We start from the raw sequence: 25694 nt of genomic DNA on the forward strand, positions 1-25694 counted from the left end.
ACACCCAACTCTAGCTCAACTTGATCCAACTCTACATGTGTCCAATCCCAACTCCAACTCAATGTGTGTCCAACACATCTCCAAGCCAAGCTCCAGCTCAACCATCTCCATGTCCAGCTCAGTCTATCTGCATGCCCAACTCCAGCTCAGTCCATATACATGCCCCACTCCAGCTCAGTCCATCTGCATGCCCAACTCCAGCTCAGTCCATCTGCATGCCCAACTCCAGCTCAGTCCATATACATGCCCAACTCCAGCTCAGTCCAAATACATGCCCAACTCCAGCTCCGCATCTGCATGCCCAACTCCAGCTCAGCATCTGCATGCCCAACTCCAGCTCAGTCCATCTGCATGCCCAACTCCAGCTCAGTCCATCTGCATGCCCAACTCCAGCTCAGTCCATCTGCATGCCCAACTCCAGCTCAGTCCATCTGCATGCCCAACTCCAGCTCAGTCCATCTGCATGCCCAACTCCAGCTCAGTCCATCTGCATGCCCAACTCCAGCTCAGCATCTGCATGCCCAACTCCAGCTCAGTCCATCTGCATGCCCAACTCCAGCTCAGTCCATCTGCATGCCTGACTCCAGTTCAGCATCTGCATGCCAAACTCCAGCTCAGCATTTACATGCCCGACTCCAGCTCAGTCCATCTGCATGCCCGACTCCAGCTCAGTCCATCTACATGCTCAACTCCAGCTCAGTCCATCTGCATGCCCAACTCCAACTCAGGTTATCTCCAAAACCAACTCAATGCACCTCCAAGACCAATTTACCACAATCCAGATAGGTTTGATAATGGTTCAGATGTCACACCTCTCTTGTATAAATCTCTTGTATTGTCTGTTTGGATGCTCACCAGCTTTGTATGACAGTAAATGAATTTTCTACAATTTACTGGTCAGAAATCCAGGCTCTGCCACCAGTTCCTGAGTGTTAACAGCCTCTATCTTTCAGAGTCCATCTGAGCCCTATACATCTGTGTTATGCTGAACATCTTCACAAAACTTTTTAACTACAAGAGAGGAGACCGGTCATTATGGATAGAACCTTCAGAGCTATGGAAGGGAGCAGAACATACCACAATGTCTCCGTGAGGACTGATACTTACAGTTTCCCCTCGTTGCCCAGGGTGTCCAGGCAATCCATCTTTCCCAGCTGGGCCCTAGGAAGAAATTGGAGATAAAAGCCATCAGTTATCAGTTTATAAAACGTGATGAAGTAATTAATTATAGCAAAATAACAGTGGATGCTGAGAAGGAATTCAGTCAATTCCAGCCACTGTGGATAATTGCCCTACCAACCACTAAATAATGGACACTGCAAGAGTCCAGGAACTCTCCTTTTGGAATGTTTGTAAAAATAAGAATTTATGTCATTCCATCTTTGAAAAACTAACTGCACAATAAAACTACTGCTACAGGGAATTTGGGAGGATTTATGACTGTAAGTTCAGGGCTTGAAATCAGCTTGGACTGATGGGATGATCTGTTCATGGGGTAAAAGAGAACAATGGGAAACGAGCTTGCTCTCAAAGGCACACAGAAGGACATGGAATAACACCATATTCACATAGTAAGATTGAGCTCCAGTGCCGAAGTGAAGCATGAAACTAGCCCGTATTGAGGAATTTTACTGCACGTCTAACCATGTGCTGTAGTTACACTAGGAGTACTTGATCGGACAGACCACAGGGTTTTCGCTTATATCTAAACTGTGCTATATTTGCCTGTGCACATTTAATGTGCTAATTTCATTTTCAATATCAACATTTTCCTTTTGAAAATCACTGAATCTTTATTGTTTGAGAACATGGCACCTCAACTACTGGGTCCCACAGTCTGACATACTTTCTCAATCATCAACAGCAGGAAACCTCAAGGAGACATGCATCACTGTCAATTTATCAACAAGAAGCGAAACAAAGTTCTGCATCTACTCACAGGGGGGCCTTTAGGTCCAGCAAACCCCATTGGTCCCTGAGGTCCAGGTGGTCCCTGGAATGTGAATGCAAACAAATTGAAGAGAAAATAAACATTTTGTGTAGTACATTTAACAATTTCAGAAGTACCCAAAACTTTTACTATTAATTAAATACTTGTTCGGAGTTGTACGCAGTCATACTGTAAGGTAGAAAGCATGGTACATGATGTTTATACATCAGATCTACACGAACAGCCAATTGCTTTTGAGATTTCTTTTGGAGGATACCTGCCCAGGACACTGGAGGAGAACTCTTTGCCTTCTTTGGCATGGTGCCAAGGATCTCCTTCGTTGATCCAGGAGTGGAGATTACTCCTCATTCGAGGAGGAGTAGAAACATTGGTAGCTAAGCTGCGACTTTATATACTTTGTAGGTCACAGACCGGATCACGGAGATGTTGACACCAGTGACACTTGTGTCGAAGTTAGGTGATGACTTGTCAACCCGGGAAATGTTGCTGAGGGGGGAGATGCAGCCCTCAGAACACCTTGCCTACACCATCGCAGATTGGTACCGGTTTTGTGACATAGAACTTCCTACATGGCCTGCAGGTGTCCATAGAGGACAGTGGCGTGCTGGGAAAAATACAACTGCACCGATCTGCTCAGCTGTACCGGAGAGTCTCGCAGCAGACCAAAAGGAAAAGAAGATGGAGTGAGACAATCTCTAACACATGGTGTGAGGCACAGCAAGAAGCCTTATTCTCACTGGAGAGCATTGATTCTCATAGATTGGATTACTTTAGAATCGATCAGCATGGAGATCAATCCAGTCTAAGGCGCAGCTTAGGAGGTTTAATGACACCTAATGGCGACTCCTTTGTTTGCATCTTCAGAAACAGCTCTATTTCCATCTTTATTATCTCTATTTTTCCCTCTCAGAGTTCTTTTGAAGACCTTGACCTGGAGTTACATGCTAACTATGGTTCTTTGCAGGAATGGGACCAGCTCTCAGGGTTTCACAATTGGCTGTTATTCAGCATGCCAAGGGCTCGGCCTAAGAGCTCAGTTCGCCTTCGGAAAACCGAGATCTCGTGGCTCTGGAGACAGGTGGATCGAAGGTCGGTGTCACAACAGGAGATCAGTGTGTCGTCGGGGGAGACAGAAGTCTATGGCTGTGTGCCCAGAGACCCGAGATCTTTGGGCACAGAGCTGAGAAAAAGCGACGCAACAGACTTTTAACATTGTAAACCAGTGAGTTGTTCGTTATGTCTCCCCGCTCGCTGTGAAAACGGAGACATTTCTTTCTCCCTTATTAGGGAGAGAGAGAGAGCCTGTGGTATGTCAAATACCGGGTGAACAAGTAGTCTTCGGGAAACTGCAAGTCTGTGCCTTTGCTGTTGCTTTGCTCGTGCTTGAGTGCTTGGTGGTGGGTGCCGATGTTTCTTTTTTGCTGGTGGAGAGAGAGAGGGGATTGTTGCTTGCTGCTGCTTATGTGTGGGAGGGAGGGGGAGCCAGATATACTGGCGGATTAACCTACATTGGGGTTCGTTCTTGCAAGAAGTTTCTTTTCCAAATAAGAACCTCCTGTTGGTGTCAGCAACCAACATCTCAATACTTGAGACACCTATGAGCCAATTATTCCCCAAACATTTTTGTATGTTATTCCTCAAACATGCAGACCTAAGTGGAAGCTGTGTCCAGTTCATACCTGAGAAAGAAAGACCATCTGAAGCTAACTTTCTCAGACTCCTTTCACTGTCCCTGTCCCTTCATGGAGTTTTAGAAGAAACACCAGGTGGACATCACACAGCCTGACGAAGAACAGGATTGAAGACTGGACACTAGCTTTACTCTGCATCAACTCAGTGCAAGGAAAGAAACGAAAACAAGAGAAGGGATCATGGTGAATGGAGTTCCTTACCCTCTCACCAGAAGGACCAGGTGGGCCATCACTTCCTGAGCTACCCTGCAATTAGAGATAGAGAAATTAGGACCAGAAAGTCAGGTTATATTTATAATAACAGCACAAAGGATATCTCTGCAAATATCTTCAGACAATAGGAATTTCAGCAGCTATTCAGAGGGATTTTTCTTTGCAGTTTCTCCGTCAGATATCCAACTCCAGACCCCATTTTCCACATTTCAGCATTGGAACGCGATTCACAGAAGAAGGTTTAACACTTTGACCGCACTGGTAGTTAAATAGGGTGATAGTTTTCCCTCCTGGCTGGATGGAGTGTATTGGACAATTCAATGGCTACAGTGGTAATTAAACTTGAACTTGATCTAAATCCTCAGTTACAATGATCCACAGGATAAAGTTGGTCATTATGGGCAGAACTTCTAGAAGAGGGAAGAACTACTATGGTCCACGGGATTAAGTTGGTCATTATATGGCAGGATTTTAGAAGAGGGAAGAGATACTATGATCCATGGGATTAAGTTGGTCATTATATGGCCGGACTTTTAGAAGAGGGAAGAGTTACTATGGTCCACAGGATAAAGTTGGTCATTACAGGCAGGACTTTTAGAAGAGGGAGGAGATGAAGGAAAGGCTGTAAATGGGAGTGATATTTCAGGAGAGGTAAAGGATGGTCAGAGGAGGTTAAAGTGGAAGGAAGAGTGAGGGGCAAGATTTTTGTGAGGGGGAAGCAACGTTGGAATGAGGCAGCGGGTTGCCAGGATGACGGCCATAAGGGAGACTTTTGGATGGGGGGCAGGGACATAGTGGCAGAAGGAGGACACGCTAGTAGTGAAGGGATGAAATCAAGGGGCATAGTGATGAAAGAAGTAAACAACAATGCAGGTTGAGGGGTGCAATCTGAAGGAGGAGCAGATGGGGCATTGGAGACGAGGTAGATTTGTTCATCAATCAGTGGCCAACAGTGCCTGGACAGATGGGTACCTGATGCACAAAGTTTTTCTGGGCAGTGGAAGCATTTATGATACTGACTGGAGAGTGCAGAGGGAGCTTTCCTCTGCATCTAAATGGTTTGTACCTATCCTGTAATTGTTGGACAGGGACGGTACCAAGGAATCTTTATATCTATTGCCTTCCATAGCTGGCTTGGAAGGGTTTAATGGGATAACACAGAAGGAGTTTTACACTATGCCTAACCTGTGGAACTAATGCAGGGAGCATTTGGTGGAACATTGATGAGTGAGTTCCACTTTGTTTAATCCATGCTGTACTTGCCTTGGAATGTTTGGTGGGATGCTGGTGGATGAACTCTCACCCATGTTGCACTGCACCTGCCCTGGGGTTGCTTAGTGGGACGTTGTTGAGTGAGTGTTACTCTACGTAACCCGTGTTGCATCTACCCCAGGAGCGTTTAGTGGGACAGTGTGAAGTTACATCGGCTGACATTCAAAATGCCGGAGGAACTCAGCAGGTCAGGCAGCTTCTAGGAGGGAAATGAGCATTCGACCTTTTGGGCCAGGACCCTTCATCAGGCCTCCTGCCCCGAAACGTCGACTGCTTATTCCCCTCCGCAGATGCTGCCTGGCCTGCTGAGTTCCTCCAGCATTTGTGTGGAGATACAGATTTCCATTGTCTGCAGAGTCTACTTCAGTTAACATGCTTCACTTGCTCCAGGTGTGTTTGGTGAGATGGTGCTGAGTGAGCACTGTTCTGTATAATCCATGCTGCACCTGCCCTATTAGTGCTTCACCTCATTCATTGACCTTGTCTTCCTCACACTGAGGAGTGCAACAGTGATGTTAAACTCCAGTTACCTTCGGGCCGGCTTTCCCAGTGGATCCTCTCGGACCACGTTCGCCCCGGGGACCCTTTAGTAATAAACAAGATGTTAGAACAAACATTTGTACCATTGAGATCAACATATAAAAAAAATTAAAACAAGTTTGTCAATCGGCAGCTGAGGTGGAATCACGGTGATAGTAATCAGTAAAATGGTTCGTACCGTCGGGCCTCTCTGTCCTCTTGGTCCTGATTTTCCTGGACTGCCCTAGAGGACGGAATTAAAAGAAAGGTGAGCAGAGGAAGCAGTAAGGAGACTACCAGTACCTACACAAGGTTCATGAACTCTCACCTCCCTCCAGTGTTCACCCAGAGATATTTCTGCCAATCTCCTCTGCCCTGGCTTTGTGTGAGTACAGTCCCACAACATGCTCGGCCTTTACTTGGCTATTGAGGTAGCAAAGCAAGTTGTTTCAGGAAAATGAACACCAGTTTTGCTGTTGATGACCACAAGCTGGGAATGAATTTTGGAAGGAGATCCACAAGGTAGGCCAAATCACCTCGCTATCTAGCACAAGCCAAAGAGAAGCCCGTTCATTTTGTTTCATATCTTGAACCTACTGAAATAATTCAGTCATTAGCCCATTTCTCCTATGACGAACCCACGTGGATCCCCTGAAGATCACACTGGGAGAATTCAATTTTCAGGTAAATATCCAGTTAAGGTCATATAGATTCTGATATCCTTAAACTTCTTCCTCTCTCTGTTCTCCACATCAACATTCACTCCAACCTCCAACTAAAATTGCAAGGTTCTTGAGTGTAATCCGATGATCTGAATAGGGCAGGGAAGCTGGTCAGCTCCTAGCGGTAACCATAACTTTAGCTTGTGACTTAAATGGAGAAATTTACCTGGAGAGCAAGGCACGTGTGTGGGGATGGCTCTCTTTGAGAAATAAGTTTGTTCACAATGATTTGAGGGGCTCTGATACGGAAGATAAAGAGAAACTGTTGCTTGTGGTAAGAGAATTGCTACCTGGAGGACATAGATTAAGAAAAAAAGCCAAGGGGAGGAATCCATTTGTGCGATATACTGTTGTGATCTGGAATACGCCATCGAAAAGGGCAGAGAAAATAGTTCTAACAGAAGTTTATGGAGAGATCTATGGGGCAAGGAAAAGAGCAAGGAGTGAAACTAAATGGATGTCTCTTCTTTAGCAGCGACACACACAAAATATTGGAGGGACTCAGTGGTCAGGCAGCATCTCTGGAGAGAAATTATCAGCGAATGTTTTGGTCCAAGACACCACATCAGGATAGTTAATGCAGTCCTGGTGAAGGAACTCAGTCCGAAATGTTGGTAGTTTATCTCCCTCCGTAGATGCTGCCTGACCTGCTGAGTTCTTCCAACATTTCATGTGTTCCTTCAGATTTCCAGCATCTATAGTTCTTTGGTAGGACCAGTGCAGTCACGATGGATCAAACAGCCTCATTCTATTCTGCGGCACTCTGACATTCCAGAAGGAGCAGAGGGTGAACAAACAGTAGCTAAGGCGCCCTGGATAAGTGGACAATTTAAAATTTAAATCATCCCAGGGCAATCAAAGTTAGTTAAGACACACATAATGGACAATGTAAAGGGGAAGTTTTTACTCCGTGTCTGAATGATGCTGTATTTAATCTGGGAGTGATTGGTATGACAGCATAAAGGATACTACGGTCTGTGTCTAACCCGTTCTGTAACTACCTCGAGAACCGAAGGGAACAGTGCAGCATGAGGCTTACTTTATATCTAACCAGAACAGAGCAACAACCAATCTGCTGGAGGAGCAGCATTTTGTAGGGGCAAAGGAGTTACTGAGGAGGTTTTGATCCATAACATTGACAATTCCTTCTCCCCACAGATGCTACTCAATCTGCTGAGCTCCTTCAGCAGATCATTTGTTGCTCCAAGTTCCAGTATCTGTAGTCTCATGTGTGTCCTTCCTAACCAGGGTGGAACGGACTTTGAGGGTGTGGAGGGAAGCCCAGACATGAAGTCAATCCTCACTGAAATGGGCCCTTTGACTCACCACGTGCTTAATACCCTTTGCCCATCTACACTAATCCCTTGTCAGCAATTTTAAAGAAGCAACTAGCTATCCTGGACTTTGCATTTTCAATTATGGCGGTGACTGAGTAAGAGAGAAGTGGGTCACACAAAGACTGAAACAGTTTTCTATGTCTTGTGCACTTCCACGATCCTGATCTTAGCTCCCTGCAACACACAGCCTGGGGTTTGGAGACCATTGTTGTTGTTGAAAGAAGATCTTCATCACTTGTTCAAGTGGATCTGGGTTATTCTTTCCCTGATTTATTCTCCCGTGAAGCACTGCAGAACGCTTTACCAGGTCATTGGTAGACAAGTGGTTTCATTCCACTCTACATCCCACAATACTCTTGTCTCACAAAAGGATTTGGTTCTTCACTGCCATCCACCCTTCCCACAGCATAATGATCGATTTTCCTCCTCTGGTGAAGGAGTATCTCTCAACAAGGTCCCTGTTGAATCTGTACTGCGCCTTCAGCAAGGCCAACTCATTCAGAAGCTCAGTACTCGCAAATGAAGACATCAATCATCCTGCAGCCTAAGCTGGGTTTCATAACGCCTCTAAAACATTGACAACCAACGCTCCTTAAATCATTGAGCAAAGGGACCTCAGAACAACATGATCCCATTCCCATAGCAACGTATCTGTCTATGATCTGCTCTACTGCCACAACCTCCTCTAACGCCAAACTCGGGTTGGAGGAGCAACACCCTCATATTCTCTCTGGGTGACCTCCAAACTAACGACATGAAAATTGATTTTGCTAACTTCTATTAATAACTCCCCTCTGTTTCTACCCTCCCCACCTATTCTGGTTAACCTCTCACTCCTCTTCCTACTCTGCCCTCACAACCTGCCCATCAGCTCCCTGTGGCTCCCTTCCTCTTTTATTCCATGGTCCACTGTTGGCTCCGATTAGATTCCACCTTCTTCAGCCGTTTACCCCTTCTATCTATTACCTCCCAGCTTCTTACACCATCCCACCCCCATCCACCCACCTTCCCCCTCACCTATCACCTGCCAGTTTGTACCCCTCTCCCTCCACCCAACTTCTTATTCTGGCTTCTGTCCCCTTCCTTTCCAGTCCTGATGAAGGGTCATGGCTCAAAACGTTGTCTTTTTATTCTTCTGCTCGACCTGCTGAGTTGCTCCAGAATTTTGTGTGCGTTGCTCAAGGTTTCCAGCATCTGCAGAATCTCCTGTTTTCTCCCTCGTAAAATCTGTGAATTTATAAATGCTATATTGCTATATTTATACTCTATTCTTGGTTGGGGCAACTGTAACGAAAATCAATTTCCCTCGGGATCAATAAAGCATGACTATGACTATGACTATGCTACTCCACCCATCAGCTCTCCCACCTCAGCATCCTTGGACCCATTTCCCTGATAAAGGAAAACCTTTTACAGAATCGCAATTCCGCCCCAAAACGACCACCAGATATCAAGCTGCAACCTACCCTCACTCCTTTCTCACCACTTGCTCCTGGGAATCCGGGGAATCCGATCGAACCCTAGAAACAGTGAGGAAGAGAAAAATCAAGACTAGGAACCAAGGAACCCTAGTGGTTCTGCATAAAACCAGAAGACACAGGAGCAGAATTAGGCCATTCAGAGCAATAAGCCTACGGACCACAGGAGATTCACTTACTTTAGGGCCTTGTCTTCCCGGATATCCCGGCAATCCAGGAACGCCGAGCTTTCCCTGGAGAAACAGAAGGAGCACGTTAATTGGTTCACGGGAACAAAGACCATTCATTTTAATCCCTCTTACTAGAGACGGGACAATAAGATGGATGGATGGTGGGGTGTGCTTTCTGATATCAGACAGTTAAGGGACACAGCTGTTATTGTGGAATCAAGGATGACAGAACTCACCACGGGTCACTGAGCCACCTACAGGGTTTGGATCTTTCGTTCACATTGTACACTTTCGCACTTTGTACTGCCACAAGTGTTTTCAGCAACAGAAAAGTATATAAATCTCAAGTTTATCATTGTCCCATTACCTCAACTCCAACAGTCTACCCTTGCCTTAGAAAACTTGACTCCACAAATCCCACAATGCCCCATAATATTTAATTCCACCAAATGATCATCTCCCACTAACCCTCAAACCCAGTCACTTACCATCACTCCAGCCCTGTAACCCACCATCTTACTATCGTCTCACATTAGGGCAGTCAGGGTCAGAGCAATACTGCTCCAATGCCAGCCTTTAGGCCCAACAGGTGCATGCCAACCACAGTGCCCAACCGCTAGTCCCAATTTCCTGCACTCAGCCCATATTCCTCCTGGCTCCTCCCCTCCATCTGCCTATCCAAGTGCTTCGAAGATCAAAGTTCAAAGTAAATTTATTATTAAAATATGTATATGTCACAATATACCACCTTAGAACATAGAACAATACAGCACAATATTGTGCCAAGCCAATCAAATGGCTAACTAATCTCTTCTGCCTACACAATGTCCATATCCTCCCATTTTCCTTACATTCATGTGCCTATCAAAAGTCAGTTATGTTTTTGCCTCTACCACCACTCCAGGCACCCACCACTCTCTGTGTAAAAAAAAATTGCCCCTCACATCTCTTTTGAAATTATCCCCTCTCCCCTTAAGTGCATGCCTTTTCGTATTAGACATTACAACCATCGGGGGTGGGGGGGGAGGTATTGTCCGTCTACTCCGTCTTTGCTTCTCAATCTTATAGGCTTCTCTCAGATCTCGCCTCAGCCTCCACCAAATAATGATGCAGCATGCCTTGAAAGAATGGTGCTGGGCTCCAACCTCTCATGATAGCGCACGTCCTCTAATCCAGGCAGCATCCTGGTAAACTTCGTCTGTGCCCTCTCCAAAGCCTCAACACCTTTCCTGTAACATAGAGCTTCATTTTCTTGCAAACATTTACAGGAAAATAAAGAAATAAAATAGAACATATGTAAAACTATTGTAAGATGTTTGAAGATGAAGTAAACTGTCGACGGTAAGGTGGATATCAATGGGGTGGCCAGGTGGTGACATGTGGGAATGGAATTGGATCCTACGTTGGTGAAGTATTACACTTGGGAAGAGAAAATAAGGCAGCGTAACTTATGCTAGATAGTTGAACACTGAGAAATATAGAGGAGCAAAGCATCTTGGAGTATCCTTCCACATGTCCCTGAAGGCAGGAGGATGAGTAGACAAGGTGAATAAGTTAACACTGGATGAAGAACCAGGTACTGCATAAGGATGGTCAAGTTGGAACTGGATGAGGTTGCAGGACAGTCACCCAAAATGATTCGAGGTTCATGTTGGGAAGGACTATTTCCCTTAGGGAGCACAGATGACCAGAGAAATTAAGGAAAGTTAAAAGAATTTTCACCAGGTCTCCAACATAGCGTGTGAGCAACAGAGACAGGAAGCCTCAGCAGATTTAAAAACTGACTTGGTGTCAGCAGTGTCAACAGCTATAGGGTGATGGGATGAGTGCTGAAAGACGGGATGAATCTGAGGATCTCTTTCTCAGCTGGTCCTGTATGGCTTCCTTCGCTATCATAATTCTATGCTTCCATATTCTTCAATGCTGTCTTTCAAACGTGTTATAAAAACCTTCAATTCCACCCTCTCACCATGTCCCCCAACTTCCCACACTCCTCGGACCACATTCACACCCCTTGCTTCAAAGATCTGATTGGAATGATTTCCATCGTCTGAGGTTGATATTGCTTCCCTCTGTAAGTCTGGGCAAAGTGCCATTGGTCACCATTTGCCAAATAATTATGCAGCATGCCTTGAAAGAATGTTACTGGGCAATGATTCTGCTATTAATTAGCATTCAGAAAGGGTAAGCCCTGCGTGGTCTGGGACCTTCTCATCTTCTCATACCTTTTCACCGGTTGGCCCAGCTGGGCCAGGATCTCCAGAAGGTCCCACACGGCCTTTGGGGCCTTCCGGGCCATCTTCTCCCCTGGGGCCTGCAGGACCAAGCTCACCCTGTCGGGAAAACAAAGCAGAGATCAGAACTCCAGAGAAAATAAATATATCAGCATGTGAACGGAGTTCCCCAGAAACGCTTACGAAGGTCACACAGAGACTTTGAGTGAGAGCCATGGGTGCAAGGATCGAAGGCAGTGGGGTGTTGGGGACAAAGGGCATCAGGTCCAAGCAGCACTGGGAGCAAGGGGCATCGGAGGGGGATATCCAGAGAAGATAACAGTCCTCATCGAGGGGTCAGTCCTGGTGCAGCTTCAGGTTTCTGGGCCCAACATATTGATGCAATCATGAAGACGACACACACCAACGCCTATGCTTCAAGATGAGTCTGAGGACTTTAGTAAACTTCTCCTGACATACCGTGGAGAGCATTCTGAGTGGCTGCATCTCGGCCTGGCGTGGAGACTCCGATGCACAGGATAGAGAGAGAGCTGCAGAGGACTGCAGGCTCAGCCAGCTGCATCTTGGGCACTAGCCTCCCTACCACTGAGGACATCCTCAACAGGCAGCGCTCCTTGAAGATGGCAACCATTGTTAAGGACCCTCTCCATCCAGAACATGTCCTGTTCTTATTACTACCATCCTGGAGGAGGTACAGGAGCCTGAGGATGCACACTCAACATTTTAGGAACAGCTTCTTCCCCTCCGCCATCAAAATTCCAAATGGCGCACGTACCCATGAACACTAGTTCACTACTTTGCCCTCTTGCACTATTTACCTACATTTACTTACTGTGTGTCTGGGTTTGAGTGGGAGTGTGTCTGGGTATGCGGGAGGGTGACGGACGCGGGAGGGTGAGGGACACAGGCTGAAGGACACAGAGGCAGCATGTCAATGGGACTGAATGATATGTTCACAGTGCCCCAAGAGCAGAGAGTGGAGAAGCAATTTCACTGTCTGTCTCTGCTGGAGTATCAGTGAGAGGGACTGAGTACTGCGAGCATACAGTGCAACTGGTCTGTTCCTTCCTTACTGAGAGCTGAGGCTAAGAGCTCCCTGTGTCCCCTGAACTCCTAAAGACAAGCCTGCTCAATATATTTCAGCCCACGTCCCTTTCCTTATGGAACACTGCACTCTAATTATCAATTAGCAATTCCCTTTCCATAAAATTGAAATGAGACCATAAGACATAGGAGCAGAAGTAGGCCATTCGGCCTATCGGGTCTGCTCCACCATTCAATCGTGGGCTGATCCAATTCTTCCAGTCATCCCCACTCCCCGGCCTTCTCCCCATACCCTTTGATGCCTATCTATCTCTGCCTTAAATGCACCCAATGACTGTCCTCCACAGCGACTCGTGGCAACAAGTTCCACAGATTTACCACCCTCTGACTAAAGTAATTTCTCTGCACCTCTGTTCTAAATAGATGTCCTTCAATCCTGTAGTCATGCCCTCTTGTCCTAGACTCCCCTAGCATGGGAAATAACTTTGCCATATCCAATCTGTTTAGGCCTTTTAACATTTGCAATGTTGCTATGAGATTCCCCCTCATTCTCCTGAACTCCAGGGAATACAGTCCAAGAGCTGCTAGATGTTCTTCATACAGTAACCCTTTCATTCCTAGAATCATTCCCGTGAATCTTCTCTGAAACTCTCCTATGTTAGCATATCCTTTCTAAAATAAGGAGCCCAAAACTGCACACAATACTCCAAGTGTGGTCTCACGAGTGCCTTATAGAGCCTCAACATCACATCCCTGCTCTTCTATTCTATACCTCTAGAAATGAATGCCAACATTACATTCGCCTTCACCACCAACTCAACCTGGAGGTTAACCTTTAAGGTATCCTGTACAAGGGCTCCCAGGTCTCTTTGCATCTCTGCATTTTGAATTCTCTCCCCATCTAATTAATAGTCTGCTCGTTTATTTCTTCCACCAAAGTGCATGACCATACACTTTCCAACATTGTATATCATTTGCCACTTCTTTGCCCATTCCCCTAAACTATCTAAGTCTCTCTGCAGGCTCTCTGTTTCCTCAACACTACCTGCTCCTCTACTTATCTTTGTATCATCGGCAAATCCAGCCACAAATCCATTAATCCCATAGTCCAAATCATTGCCATACATTGTAAAAAGAAATTTTGAAATATTTTGGATTGTTTTTCCTGTTGTTGATTGGATCCTGACAGAAAACAGATTCCTCTTTGAACCAGGTTTTTTATGGACCAATTCGCACTTACGATGTGTGGTGGGTCCATGATATTTTCTAGAGTCACTTTGGAGCAGGTTAAGGAGCGATATGAAGAACGAAGAGGGATCTTTTTGAAAGTTATTGAATATTGTAAGGCCGAGATAGTGTGGACGTGAAGAGGTTGTTTCCAGTAGAGGAAGAGTCTGGGACCGGATGGCACGGCCACAGAGATGAGCAGGGATTTCTTTAGGCCAGAGAGAGATGGGTAGAGGGAGAGGGGCAGGGAGAGAGGGTAGAGAGAGGGTAGAGAGAGGCGGTAGAGAGAGAGGGTAGAAAGAGGGGTAGAAAGAGAGGGGTAAAAGAGGGGGTAGAAAGAGAGGGGTAAGAGAGGGGGTAGAAAGAGAGGGGTAAGAGAGGGGGTAGAGAGAGGGGGTAGAGAGAGGGGGTAGAGAGAGGGGGTAGAGAGAGGGGGTAGAGAGAGAGAGGGTAGAGAGAGGGGGTAGAGAGAGGGGGTAGAGAGAGAGGGTAGAGAGAGGGCATACAGAGAAAGGGTAGAGAGGGAGGGTAGAGAGGGGGTAGAGAGATGGGGTAGGGTGATGAGGGGTAGACAGAGGGGGGTAGAGAGGAGGGGGTTTAGGGAGGAACATAGAGAGGAGTTAGAGAGGGAAGGTAGAGAGAAGGGTCAGAGGGTAGAAGCAGTGGTAGAGAGAGGGGGTCAGAGAGAGGGTAGTAGAGAGAGGGGGTATAGAGAGATGGGTTAGAGAGAGGAGTAGAGACAGTGGGTGTAGAGAGAGAGTGGGGGGAGAGCGGGTTGGGTTAGAGAGACGGTGTAGAGAGAGGGGTGCAGACAGAGGGGGTTAGTGAGAGAGGGTAGAGAGAGATGGGTTAGACAGAAGGTAGAGAGAGAAGATCAGAAAGGGGGGTAGAGAGAGGGGATAGAGAGGGAGGGTAGAGAGGTGGTAGAGAGTGGGGGTAGAGAGAGGGGTTAGAGAGGAAGTAGAGAGAAAAGGTAAGAGAGGGGGTAGAGAGAAAGGGGATAGAGAGGGAGGGTAGGGAGGTGGTAGAGAAAGGGGTAGAGGGGGTAGAGAGAGAGTAGAGAGAGGGGGTAAGAGAGAGGGGTTAGAGAGGGAGGGTAGACAGGTAGTAGAGAGAATGGGGTAGAAAGAGGTGGATAGAGAGATAGGGGTTAGAGAGATAGGCGTAGACAGAGGAGGGGTTGAGAGAAAAGGGGTTAGAAAGGGGGATAGAGAGAGGAGGTTAGAAAGACAGGGTAGAGAGGGTGGTAGAGAGTGATGGGGTAAAGAGGGGGGTTAGTGGGGGGTTAGAGGGGGGTTACAGAAGGGGGTTAGAGAACGGGGTTAGAGGGGGTTGGGAAGGTTAGAGAGGGGTGTGGAGAGAGGGGTAGAGAGAGGTTAGAGTGAGAGGGGGTAGAGAGAGAGGGGTAGAGAGAGTGGGGCAGAGAGTGGGGGGTTGAGGGGGTACACAGAGGAAGGTCGAGAGATGGGGTAGGGAGAGAGGGGTAGGGAAAGGAGTAGTGGGGTAGGGAGAGGGTGTAGGGAGGGGGTTAGGGAGAGGGGGCAGGGAGAGGGGATTAGGGAGAGGGGGTTAGGGAGAGGGGAGTAGGGAGAGGGGAGTAGGGAGAGGTAGGGAGAGGGGAGTAGGGAGAGGGGAGTAGGGAGAGGGGAGTGGGGAGAGGGGAGTAGGGAGAGGGGAGTAGGGAGAGGGGAGTGGGGAGAGGGGTGTAGGGAGAGGGGTGTAGGGAGAGGGGAGTAGGGAGAGGGGAGTAGGGAGAAGGGGTAGGGAGAGGGGATTAGGGAGAGGGGGCAGGGAGAGGGGAGTAGGGAGAGGGGGGTAGGGAGAGGGGATTAGGGAGGGGGGTAGGGAGAGGGGAGCAGGGAGAGGGGAGTAGGGAGAGGGGGTAGGGAGAGGGGGTAGGGAGAGGGGGTAGGGAGAGTGGTGTGGTGAGAGGGGAGTAGGGTGAGGGTGGTAGGGAGAGAGGAGTAGGGAGAGGGGATTAGGGAGAGGGGATTAGGGAGAGGGGGGTAGGGAGAGGGGGGTAGGGAGAGGGGGGTAGGGAGAGGGGGGTAGGGAGAGGGGAGTAGGGAGAGGAGAGGGGGTTAGGGAGAGGAGAGGGGAGTAGGGAGAGGGGGGTAGGGAGAGGGGAGTAGGGAGAGGGGTGTGGGGAGAGGGGAGTAGGGTGAGGGTGGTAGGGAGAGGGGAGTAGGGAGAGGGGAGTAGGGAGAGGGGGTTAGGGAGAGGGGGTTAGGGAGAGGGGGTTAGGGAGAGGGGAGTAGGGAGAGGGGGGTAGGGAGAGGGGATTAGGGAGGGGGGTAGGGAGAGGGGAGCAGGGAGAGGGGAGTAGGGAGAGGGGGTAGGGAGAGGGAGTAGGGAGAGTGGTGTGGTGAGAGGGGAGTAGGGTGAGGGTGGTAGGGAGAGAGGAGTAGGGAGAGGGGATTAGGGAGAGGGGATTAGGGAGAGGGGGGTAGGGAGAGGGGGGTAGGGAGAGGGGATTAGGGAGAGGGGAGTAGGGAGAGGGGAGTAGGGAGAGGGGGTTAGGGAGAGGAGAGGGGGTTAGGGAGAGGAGAGGGGAGTAGGGAGAGGGGGGTAGGGAGAGGGGAGTAGGGAGAGGGGTGTGGGGAGAGGGGAGTAGGGTGAGGGTGGTAGGGAGAGGGGAGTAGGGAGAGGGGAGTAGGGAGAGGGGGTTAGGGAGAGGGGGTTAGGGAGAGGGGAGTAGGGAGAGGGGAGTAGGGAGAGGGGAGTAGGGAGAGGGGAGTAGGGAGAGGGAGCAGGGAGAGGGGGAATTCAGCTGGGAGAGTTGCAGAGCGACAAGAAAGAGAGTTGCAGATGGAGTGAAGAACAGTGAAAGACAGAAATAAACAGATACAACATTGTGACACTGAGAAGCATATAGATGGTACATAAAGTCACACAGCGATGGACAGCTACAGTGTAGTCACAGAGAGAACGAGAGGGTGAGGGGAGAAAGAAAGAGAAAGAAGAGTGAGCAGAGAATAAAGGAAAATAGTATATTGCTTGGAGTTGTGCAAGTTCACAACTTTTTATTTTGGCAGAGGTACTTAATGAATACTTCAGTATTCACTATGGAAAAGGATCTTGGCGATTATAGGGATGACTTGCAGCGGACTGAAAAGCTTGAGCATGTAGATATTAAGGAAGAGGATGTGCTGGAGCTTTTGGAAAGCATCAAGTTGGATAAGTCACCGGGACCGGATGAGATGTATCCAAGGCTACTGTGGGAAGCGAGGGAGGAGATTGCTGAGCCTCTGGCGATGAACTTTGCATCATCAATGGAAATGGGACAGGTTCCGGAGGATTGGAAGGTTGTGGATGTTGTTCCCTTATTCAAGGAAGGGAATGGGATAGCTCAGGAAATTATAGACCAGTGAGTCTTACTTCAGTGGTTGCTAAGTTGATGGAGAAGATCCTGAGAGGCAGGATTTATGAACGTTTGGAGACGTATAATATGATTAGGAATAGTCAGTATGGCTTTGTCAAAGGCAGGTCATGCCTTACGAGCCTGATTGAATTTTTTGAGGATTTGACTAAACACATTAATGAAGGTAGAGCAGTAGATGTAGTGTGTATGGATTTTAGTAAGGCATTGGATAAGGTATCCCATGCAAGGCTTATTGAGAAAGTAAGGAGGCATGGGATCCAAGAGGACATTGCTTTGTGGATCTAGGACTGGCTTGCCCACAGAAGGCAAAGAGTGGTTGTAGACAGGTCATATTCTGCATGGAGGTCAGTCACCAGTGGAGTGCCTCAGGGATCTGTTCTGGGACCCTTACACTTAGTAACTTTTATAAATGACCTGGATGAGGAAGTGGAGGGATGGGTTAGTAAGTTTGCTGGTGACACAAAGATTGGGGGTGTTGTGGATAGTGTGGAGGGCTGTCAGAGGTTACAGCGGGACATTGATAGGATGCAAAACTGGGCTGAGAAGTGGCAGATGGAGTTCAACCCAGATAAGTGTGAGGTGGTTCATTTTGGTAGGTCGATTGTGATGGCAGAATATAATTAATGGTAAGACTCTTGGCAGTGTGGAGGATCAGAGGGATCTTGGGGTCCGAGTCCACAGGACACTCAAAGCTGCTGCGCAGGTTGAGTCTGTGGTTAAGAAGGCACACGGTGCATTGGCCTTCATCAACCGTGGGATTGAGTTTAAGAGCCGAGAGGTAATGTTACAGCTGTATAGGACCCTGGTCAGACCCCACTTGGAGTACTGTGCTCAGTTCTGGTCATCTCACTACAGGAAGGATGTGGAAACCATAGAAAGGGTGCAGAGGAGATTTACAAGGATGTTGCCTGGATTGGGGAGCATGCCTTAAGAGAATAGGTTGAGTGAACTCGACCTTTTCTCCTTGGAGCGACGGAGGATCAGAAGTGTACAAGATAACGAGAGGCATTGATCATGTAGATAGTCAGAGGCTTTTTCCCAGGGCTGAAATGGCTAGCACGAGAGAAAATGGCTGATTTTTTGGCTTGTGCTTTGGCTCATGTGTTGTTTATTTTGTGCCTATAAGCTGTGTGCCTTGTTGTTTATATCTACGTTTCTTGTATTTGTGATTTTCGCTACCTGTTATGGATTGTACAGCACTTTGGTCAACATGGGCTGTTTTTAAATGTGCTTTATAAATAAATTTGACTTGACTTGACTTGACGACTTTTAAGGTGCTTGGAAGCAGGTACAGAGGAGATATCAGGGGTAAGTTTTTACGCAGAGAGAGGTGAGTGTGTGGAATGGGCTGCCGGCGATGGTGGTGGAGGCGGATACGATAGGGTCTTTTAAGAGACTCCTGGACAGGTACATGGAGCTTAGAAAAATAGAGGGCTATGGGTAAGCCTAGATAGTTCTAAGGTAAGGACACGTTTGGCACAGCTTTGTGGGCCGAGGGGCCTGTATTGTGCTGTAGGTTTTCTATGTTTCTATGAGTGAGTGAGTGCGATCTGGAACGTGCTGCTTGCAAGGGCAGAGGATGCAAACTTGATTAGAAGTGTCAGAATGAAAATGGGTGATACTGTGAGAGAAACCATTCCCAGGGCCGTGTGGAAAGAGCAGGGGAGTGATTCCAGCTGGAGGCAACAAGGACATCACTAGTTAAACTTCCCGACCTCCTGTGCAGAGCAGAATTTAGTCACTCACTCTGTCGCCCTTTATTCCCATGTCACCCTTGAAACCTGGGAATCCATCTTCACCCTATAAAGGAGAGAGACTGAAGTTAACAGGTCCTCAAACCCGGTGTACACATCGCAACGTTCGATAACTGAACTGACACACACTCACACACCCACCGACACTTCCCGCCCCCACACACCCACACACAAACACATAGACACACAGACATACACACACTAAAACATAGACACAAGCACAGACACACTCCCACACACACGCCCACTCAAACACATAGACACAGACACACACTCACACTCACACAAACACATGCTCACACAGACACACACTCTCAAACACTTAGACAGATAGACACACTCCCACACACACACACTCAAACACATAGACATAGACACAGAAACACACACACACACACACACACACAGACACACACACGCACAGCTCTGCAACTCCTGAATAGCTGGACTCATCCAGTTTCAGTGCACACATGTCATGGTGTTCTCACACACTCAACACAACCTCTTCCTGTAACTCTCTCATGTGCAAATATATATACTCTGCTGTCTCTCTCTCACACACTCACACCTTTATATTACAGAAGTTCCCTCAGATGGTTACAGTGTCACAGCTATACAATATATACAATATTACAGGACTTTGTAATATGCACTATTTAGAGATTCAAATTATAATACAGGCATCACTGTCCAAAACACACTTGTGCCCCTGAAATGCTTACTCATTCTGGAAACTCCCTGTTGCACCTGTGGACATTGCAATGGCTAGCTTGGTGCGCGTGCGCACACACACACACACACACACACACACACACACTCCCTGCTTTTTCTCTCTCACAAACACACACATTCCCTTCCCTCACATATACACTTGTCTCTCTCACACACACACTCTTCCCTCACATAGACACATGTCTCTCTCTCTCTCACACACATACACACTCCTTTCTCACGTATTGTACACACTCTTCTCTCACAAACACACACTCCCTTCCCTCACATACACACTTCTCTCTCACAAAGACACTCCCTTCTCTCTCACACATACACACTTCTCTCTCACAAAGACACTCCCTTCTCTCACATACACACACCCATCTATCTCACATACACACACTTCCCCATTCAACAATAAAGTCCGTGGAATCTGCATAGCTCTGGCTGTTCCTAGCACATGCAATGTATCTCTATTGAATTTCCTAAACAAGTTAAATGCCCATTCTGCAAACTTCTAAAACCTACCTATTGATGATATATTGGAGAGAGTGATTCGAAGAGGAAATGTTGGCAAGGTGGAGGCCTGGATGTAGACAGCATGGCGCTAAGCTTCACACGTGAAGCAGGACAGTCCGTCAGTCAGGTGTTTCAGGAGAGTGGGAGAGACAGCACAGCAAGTGTCTGGCAGGACTTTACAAATGGTTAGAAGGCCTGGCGGATGGGTCTGACACCTTACTCCACAATCATCGAGCAAGTAGTTTCAGGATAAGATTTTACATGGTTTTCCTGGTCTAAAGATGCTTGCTAAAACTGGAGCTCTCTCAGTAATGTAAATCCCTCCAACCCGAGCCAGAGAACTCTCTCCTTACCTTCTCACCTTTATGTCCCATCAAACCACGAACACCATCGGCACCCTGAAACAGGAACGGATCATAACTCAGAGTCAGGACCGAGCATTCCCACTGACGACCCACCATCCCAGATAACAGGCAAGGATGGAGCAGCGATGGATACTACCTGACACTAAGAGAATGTCCCAGCTACACTCTTGTCACATGAGCTCATCACTTCAGACTCAACACTGAATAATCTATCTGAAATTTAAACCTTATAACATTGACATTGTTCTGCCTTCCATTGATCTCTGCTCACTTCCAGGTATCATCCCCAAGCTTTATATACTTGTTTATTTATTCCATCTTTTTTCCAGGCCCAGAAACCACCAACTAAGTGAGCGTCAGTGTGTGTGGGACCTCTCCGCCAGTGAGGGTCAGTGTGTGTGGGACCTCTCCTCCAGCGAGGGTCAGTGTGTGTGGGACCCGTCCCCCCAGTGAGGGTCAGTGTGTGTGTGTGGGACCCGTCTCCCAGTGAGGGTCAGTGTGTGTGGGACCCATCCCCCAGTGAGGGTCAGTATGTGTGGGACCTGTCCCCCAGTGAGGGTCAGTGTGTGTGGGACCCGACCCCAGTGAGGGTCAGTGTGTGTGGGACCCGTCTCCCAGTGAGGGTCAGTGTGTGTGTGACCCGTCCCCAGTGAGGGTCAGTGTGTGTGGGACCCATCCCCAGTGAGGGTCAGTGTGTGTGTGACCCGTCCCCCAGTGAGGGTCAGTGTGTGTGGGACCCAACCCCCCAGCGAGGGTCAGTGTGTGTGGGACCCATCCCCCAGTGAGGGTCAGTGTGTGTGGGACACATCCCCAGAGAGGGTCAGTGTGTGTGTGGGACCCATCTCCCAGTGAGGGTCAGTGTGTGGGGGACCCGTTCCCCAGTGAGGGTCAGTGTGTGTGTGTCCCATCCCCAGTGAGGGTCAGTGTGTGGGGGACCCGTTCCCAGTGAGGGTCAGTGTGTGTGTGACCTGTCCCCCAGTGAGGGTCAGTGTGTGTGGGACCTGTCCCCCAGTGAGGGTCAGTGTGTGTGGGACCCATCTCCAGTGAGGGTCAGTGTGTGTGGGACCCATCTCCAGTGAGGGTCAGTGTGTGTGGGACCCATCTCCAGTGAGGGTCAGTGTAACCCAAGGAGAGCCTAATCTGTGTTTTTGGATGGGCTGGATAAAAGGACTTACCTTAATGCCCCGTGGACCAGGATATCCGATGGGACCCTGTGGCCCTGCTGGACCCTGAAGAGGGTCAGTATGTGTGGGACCTGTCCCCCAGTGAGGGTCAGTGTGTGTGGGACCCATCCCCAGTGAGGGTCAGTGTGTGGGACCCGTCTCCCAGTGAGGGTCAGTATGTGTGGGACCCATCCCCCAGTGAGGGTCAGTGTGTGTGTGGGACCCGTCTCCCAGTGAGGGTCAGTGTGTGGGGGACCCGTCCCCCAGTGAGGGTCAGTGTGTGTGTGACCCATCCCCCAGTGAGGGTCAGTATGTGTGTGGGACCCGTCCCCAGTGAGGGTCAGTGTGTGGGGGACCCGTCCCCCAGTGAGGGTCAGTGTGTGTGTGTCCCATCCCCAGTGAGGGTCAGTGTGTGTAGGACCCGTTCCCAGTGAGGGTCAGTGTGTGTGTGACCTGTCCCTCAGTGAGGGTCAGTGTGTGTGGGACCTGTCCCCCCAGTGAGGGTCAGTGTGTGTGGGACCCATCTCCAGTGAGGGTCAGTGTGTGTGGGACCCATCTCCAGTGAGGGTCAGTGTAAGCCAAGGAGAGCCTAATCTGTGTTTTTGGATGGGCTGGATAAAAGGACTTACCTTAATGCCCCGTGGACCAGGATATCCGATGGGACCCTGTGGCCCTGCTGGACCCTGAAGAGGCAAAAAGTAAAACATCAGTGGATTTGTGACTGAAGTTAAAATGATCCAAGCTCTCTATTTCAGGTTCAAGTTTATCGCGGTCATGGGCAAACATTCACTGGGTATAAATGCCATGAAAATTGTCTTTCTGCAGCAGCACAATACATTTCAAACATGACAAACGAATTAATGTAAATTAAAATAAATTATATAACTGTGTACAAATATACAACAAAATAAACATATTGACACAAGTGCATAGATTTAACGATCAGAGTCGAAGAACAAATGTTCTTATCGAAGGTAAATCAGGTAGACGTGAAAAGGAAGAAAGCCCGGTGTTTGTGCACACACTCAGCACGACTGGGACCACTTCAGCTGAGTTTGCACGGGAAGGTCAATCCTTCACCAACAAACCCATGAGCTCACCCTCACTGAGTTGGAGATATTCCCACAGCTTTCCTTCCACATCCCTGCCGGCTGGGATGGCAGTACCAGGAACTTAACAAGATGTGGCAGAGACCACATTCATTATTTATTGAGATACAGCTTGGAACAGAGCCTCCCAGTCATTCGAGCGGCACTGGCCAGCAATCCCCTAATTTAACCCTCGCCGAATCAGTGGACAACTTACAATGACCAATTAACCAGCCAACTGGTATGTCTTTAAACTATGGGAGGAAATCAGAGCACCCAGAGGAAACCCACGTGGTCACGGGGAGAATGTACAGACAGTGCTGGGAATTCAACCTGGGTCACTGGTACTGTAAAGCGTTATGCTAACCACCAAACTACCGCGCCGCCCCACGGTAGTTACGAGAATATTCGCTGCTCACGGGAGCTGGGAGGAGGGCTGAAAGTTCATGAAAGGTGCAAGTTTACATGGGCTATACTGAGGTTGGGAGCAGAGTGAACTTGATGTCCAGGGTACACAGAACGTGCAGGTTGAGCCCATGAATAGGCCAGGAAATCAAGGTTAAAGAGATTAGCTTTATTTATCACATGTACGTTAAAACATTCAGTGAAATATGCTGTTTTGTGTCAACGAGCAACACAGTCTGAGGGTTGTGCTGGGGGGCAGCCCGCAGTATCGCCATGCCGACATAGCATCCCCACAACTCACTAATCCTAACTGTACGTCTTTGAAATGTGGGAGGAAACCGGACCACGTGATTACGGGAGAACGTACAAATTCCTTACAGACTGCAGCAGGAGTTCAGCCCCGATCGCTGATGGCTGCCGAAGTAAAGCGATCGAGCTAACCGCTCCGCTACTGTGCCAGCTCGTGTTTGTGGATTAAGTGGGCTCCACAGTCAGGTTTAGGAGACCAGTGCTCAGGAAGACCAAGCTCATTCCAGGGGCCCCAGGACAGAGAAGCGTGCTGGAGGATCCTGAAAGTCCCAGGATACACAATGCAGCAAAAACAAATCAGTGCGGTGGAACTCACCGGACTTCCTTTCTCGCCAGGAGGACCCTCCTTGCCTGGGTGACCCTGTGGACACAAAAACATCACCCAGTCACATTGATCTGCCTCTTCTCCGGCCAATAGACCTGTCCATTCTCTGCACAGACTGAAATCAGGAAACTCTCCACGTTACAGAATTCCTAATTCTAAGGAGTTTGGGGAAATAAGAAAGGATGTCTCTATTCTGCAACTGGAAAATATCATCCTACACCACCTAACCCCCCCCCACCTCTGCCCCAACCTTACCACCATTACACCCCCCAACCGTGTTCCATTATGCATGTAGATAATAGATAATCTATAGCCAGCCCCAGTGTGGACCTGTATCTGAATGGCTGGTTTACCCAGCCCCAGTTTGGACATGTATCTGAATGGCTGATCTATATCCAGCCCCAGTTTGGACCTGTATCTGAATCCCTCAAATCCTCCTCAACAAAGTTTTGCCCTTGCAAATATCAGTCTGAGAAATGAGGCAACCTCTGTCTCTAAAAAGGTCATAGAAACTGATTCAATAGGAAACTTCAAAAGGTAACTCAACATGAATTTGAACTGGAGAAATGTTCCAGTCATGGGGGTGAAGATGAAGGAACTCTCCCTCCTTCCAGTGGTCTAGAATGAACCTTTAGTGGCCACAAACAGACCATAGATGGTGCCATCCTGTAATTCCACAACCTTATGAACTTCCCATCACAGCCCTGACTCTCCTTACCACCTCACCCACACCTCACTGGGCAATTTGGAATTTTGATGAGAATTTTAAAAAATCTGGAAATAAAAAGTTGAAATTAGTGAAAGTAGTTGTGAAGCTGACTACGTTGTGTTAAAACCCAGTGGGCTCATTACTGATCTTCAGTGGCTGAAACTCAGTCTACGTGTCTCCCCCTCCCTCACCACAGAACTCTCCCCTGGCCCGCATGATTATCTCCCTCCCCTGTACAACTCTAATTGTCTCCCCCCTCCCACAACTCTTTCCCACCCCAGGTACAACTCTCCTCCTGCCATAAACACTTCTCTCTCCCTGCCAACTCTCCTCCTACCCCCTGTAGAATACTCCCCCACCTCCTAAACAACTCTCCCCTGTACTATTATCCTCCCATACAACTTTCCCCCTCCCCCTTGCACAACTCTACCCCAGCCCATAGATTAATGGGCCCAGGGTCTGGTGATAACTCACCGGGGGTCCGTCAGCTCCTGGGACTCCAGGAAGACCTGGTTTACCGGTGGGGCCCTGTGGGTTAAAAAGACAAGATTTAAAATGAGCTCAGAGGTGACTGGAGAACACAGCAATTTAAAAACTAGCAGAGTGTAAATGGCCCCGGCTTACCTTAGTTCCCGGGGGTCCGATAGCACCTTGTGGCCCCGGAAGACCCTGTTAAACAGAAGCAATAGCGACAGATTAGAGGTAAAGCCAGCAGGGATTTCATTTGCATTATGTAACTAACAGGAGTTACAACTGGAAAGGATGCTTTATTGGATTACTCCCAATACAGAACGGACCAATCAGTCCCACTAATCGACGTATATAATCATGTCCCGTGTGGGCCTCTTCCATTTTGCTTCTTCACCCAACTGGTATTCCTTTTTATGTCCTAAAAACATGCTATTCAACTTCCTCTCAAAGCCAGCTCTAACACTTGCTTCAAGTAGAAAGGCTTCACTTGAAGCCCCCAGCTTACCTGTGGTGGATTTGTGATCTCCTTGCCCCACTGTACTTGGGGGTGGCAGCTGGGCCAGAACTCTGAGCACGGAATGTCAGTTTGAATATCAATGTGACCCCGGGGGAATTTAGATTCCTGGAATTAA

At 48.3% G+C, this 25694-nt stretch overlaps 1 protein-coding gene across 2 annotated transcripts in view; it reads right to left on the bottom strand.

Annotated features, from left to right (window-relative positions):
- Positions 1-25694, bottom strand: part of col5a1 (procollagen, type V, alpha 1) — a 325186-nt gene that overhangs the window by 58464 nt on the left and 241028 nt on the right. For both annotated transcript variants that reach the window (XM_063073758.1, XM_063073757.1), the window contains exons 24-37: positions 25216-25260; positions 25066-25119; positions 23874-23918; positions 22385-22438; positions 20581-20625; positions 18987-19040; positions 11579-11686; positions 9363-9416; positions 9172-9225; positions 5846-5890; positions 5658-5711; positions 3844-3888; positions 1940-1993; positions 1108-1161 (exon numbers count right to left, since the gene is read on the bottom strand). In XM_063073758.1, coding sequence (XP_062929828.1) covers positions 1108-1161; positions 1940-1993; positions 3844-3888; positions 5658-5711; positions 5846-5890; positions 9172-9225; positions 9363-9416; positions 11579-11686; positions 18987-19040; positions 20581-20625; positions 22385-22438; positions 23874-23918; positions 25066-25119; positions 25216-25260 — 765 coding nt within the window. The remainder of the gene's footprint in view (positions 1-1107; positions 1162-1939; positions 1994-3843; positions 3889-5657; positions 5712-5845; positions 5891-9171; positions 9226-9362; positions 9417-11578; positions 11687-18986; positions 19041-20580; positions 20626-22384; positions 22439-23873; positions 23919-25065; positions 25120-25215; positions 25261-25694) is intronic.

The sequence above is a fragment of the Mobula hypostoma genome, chromosome 21, assembly GCF_963921235.1.
Source record: "Mobula hypostoma chromosome 21, sMobHyp1.1, whole genome shotgun sequence".
Lineage (NCBI taxonomy): Eukaryota > Metazoa > Chordata > Chondrichthyes > Myliobatiformes > Myliobatidae > Mobula > Mobula hypostoma.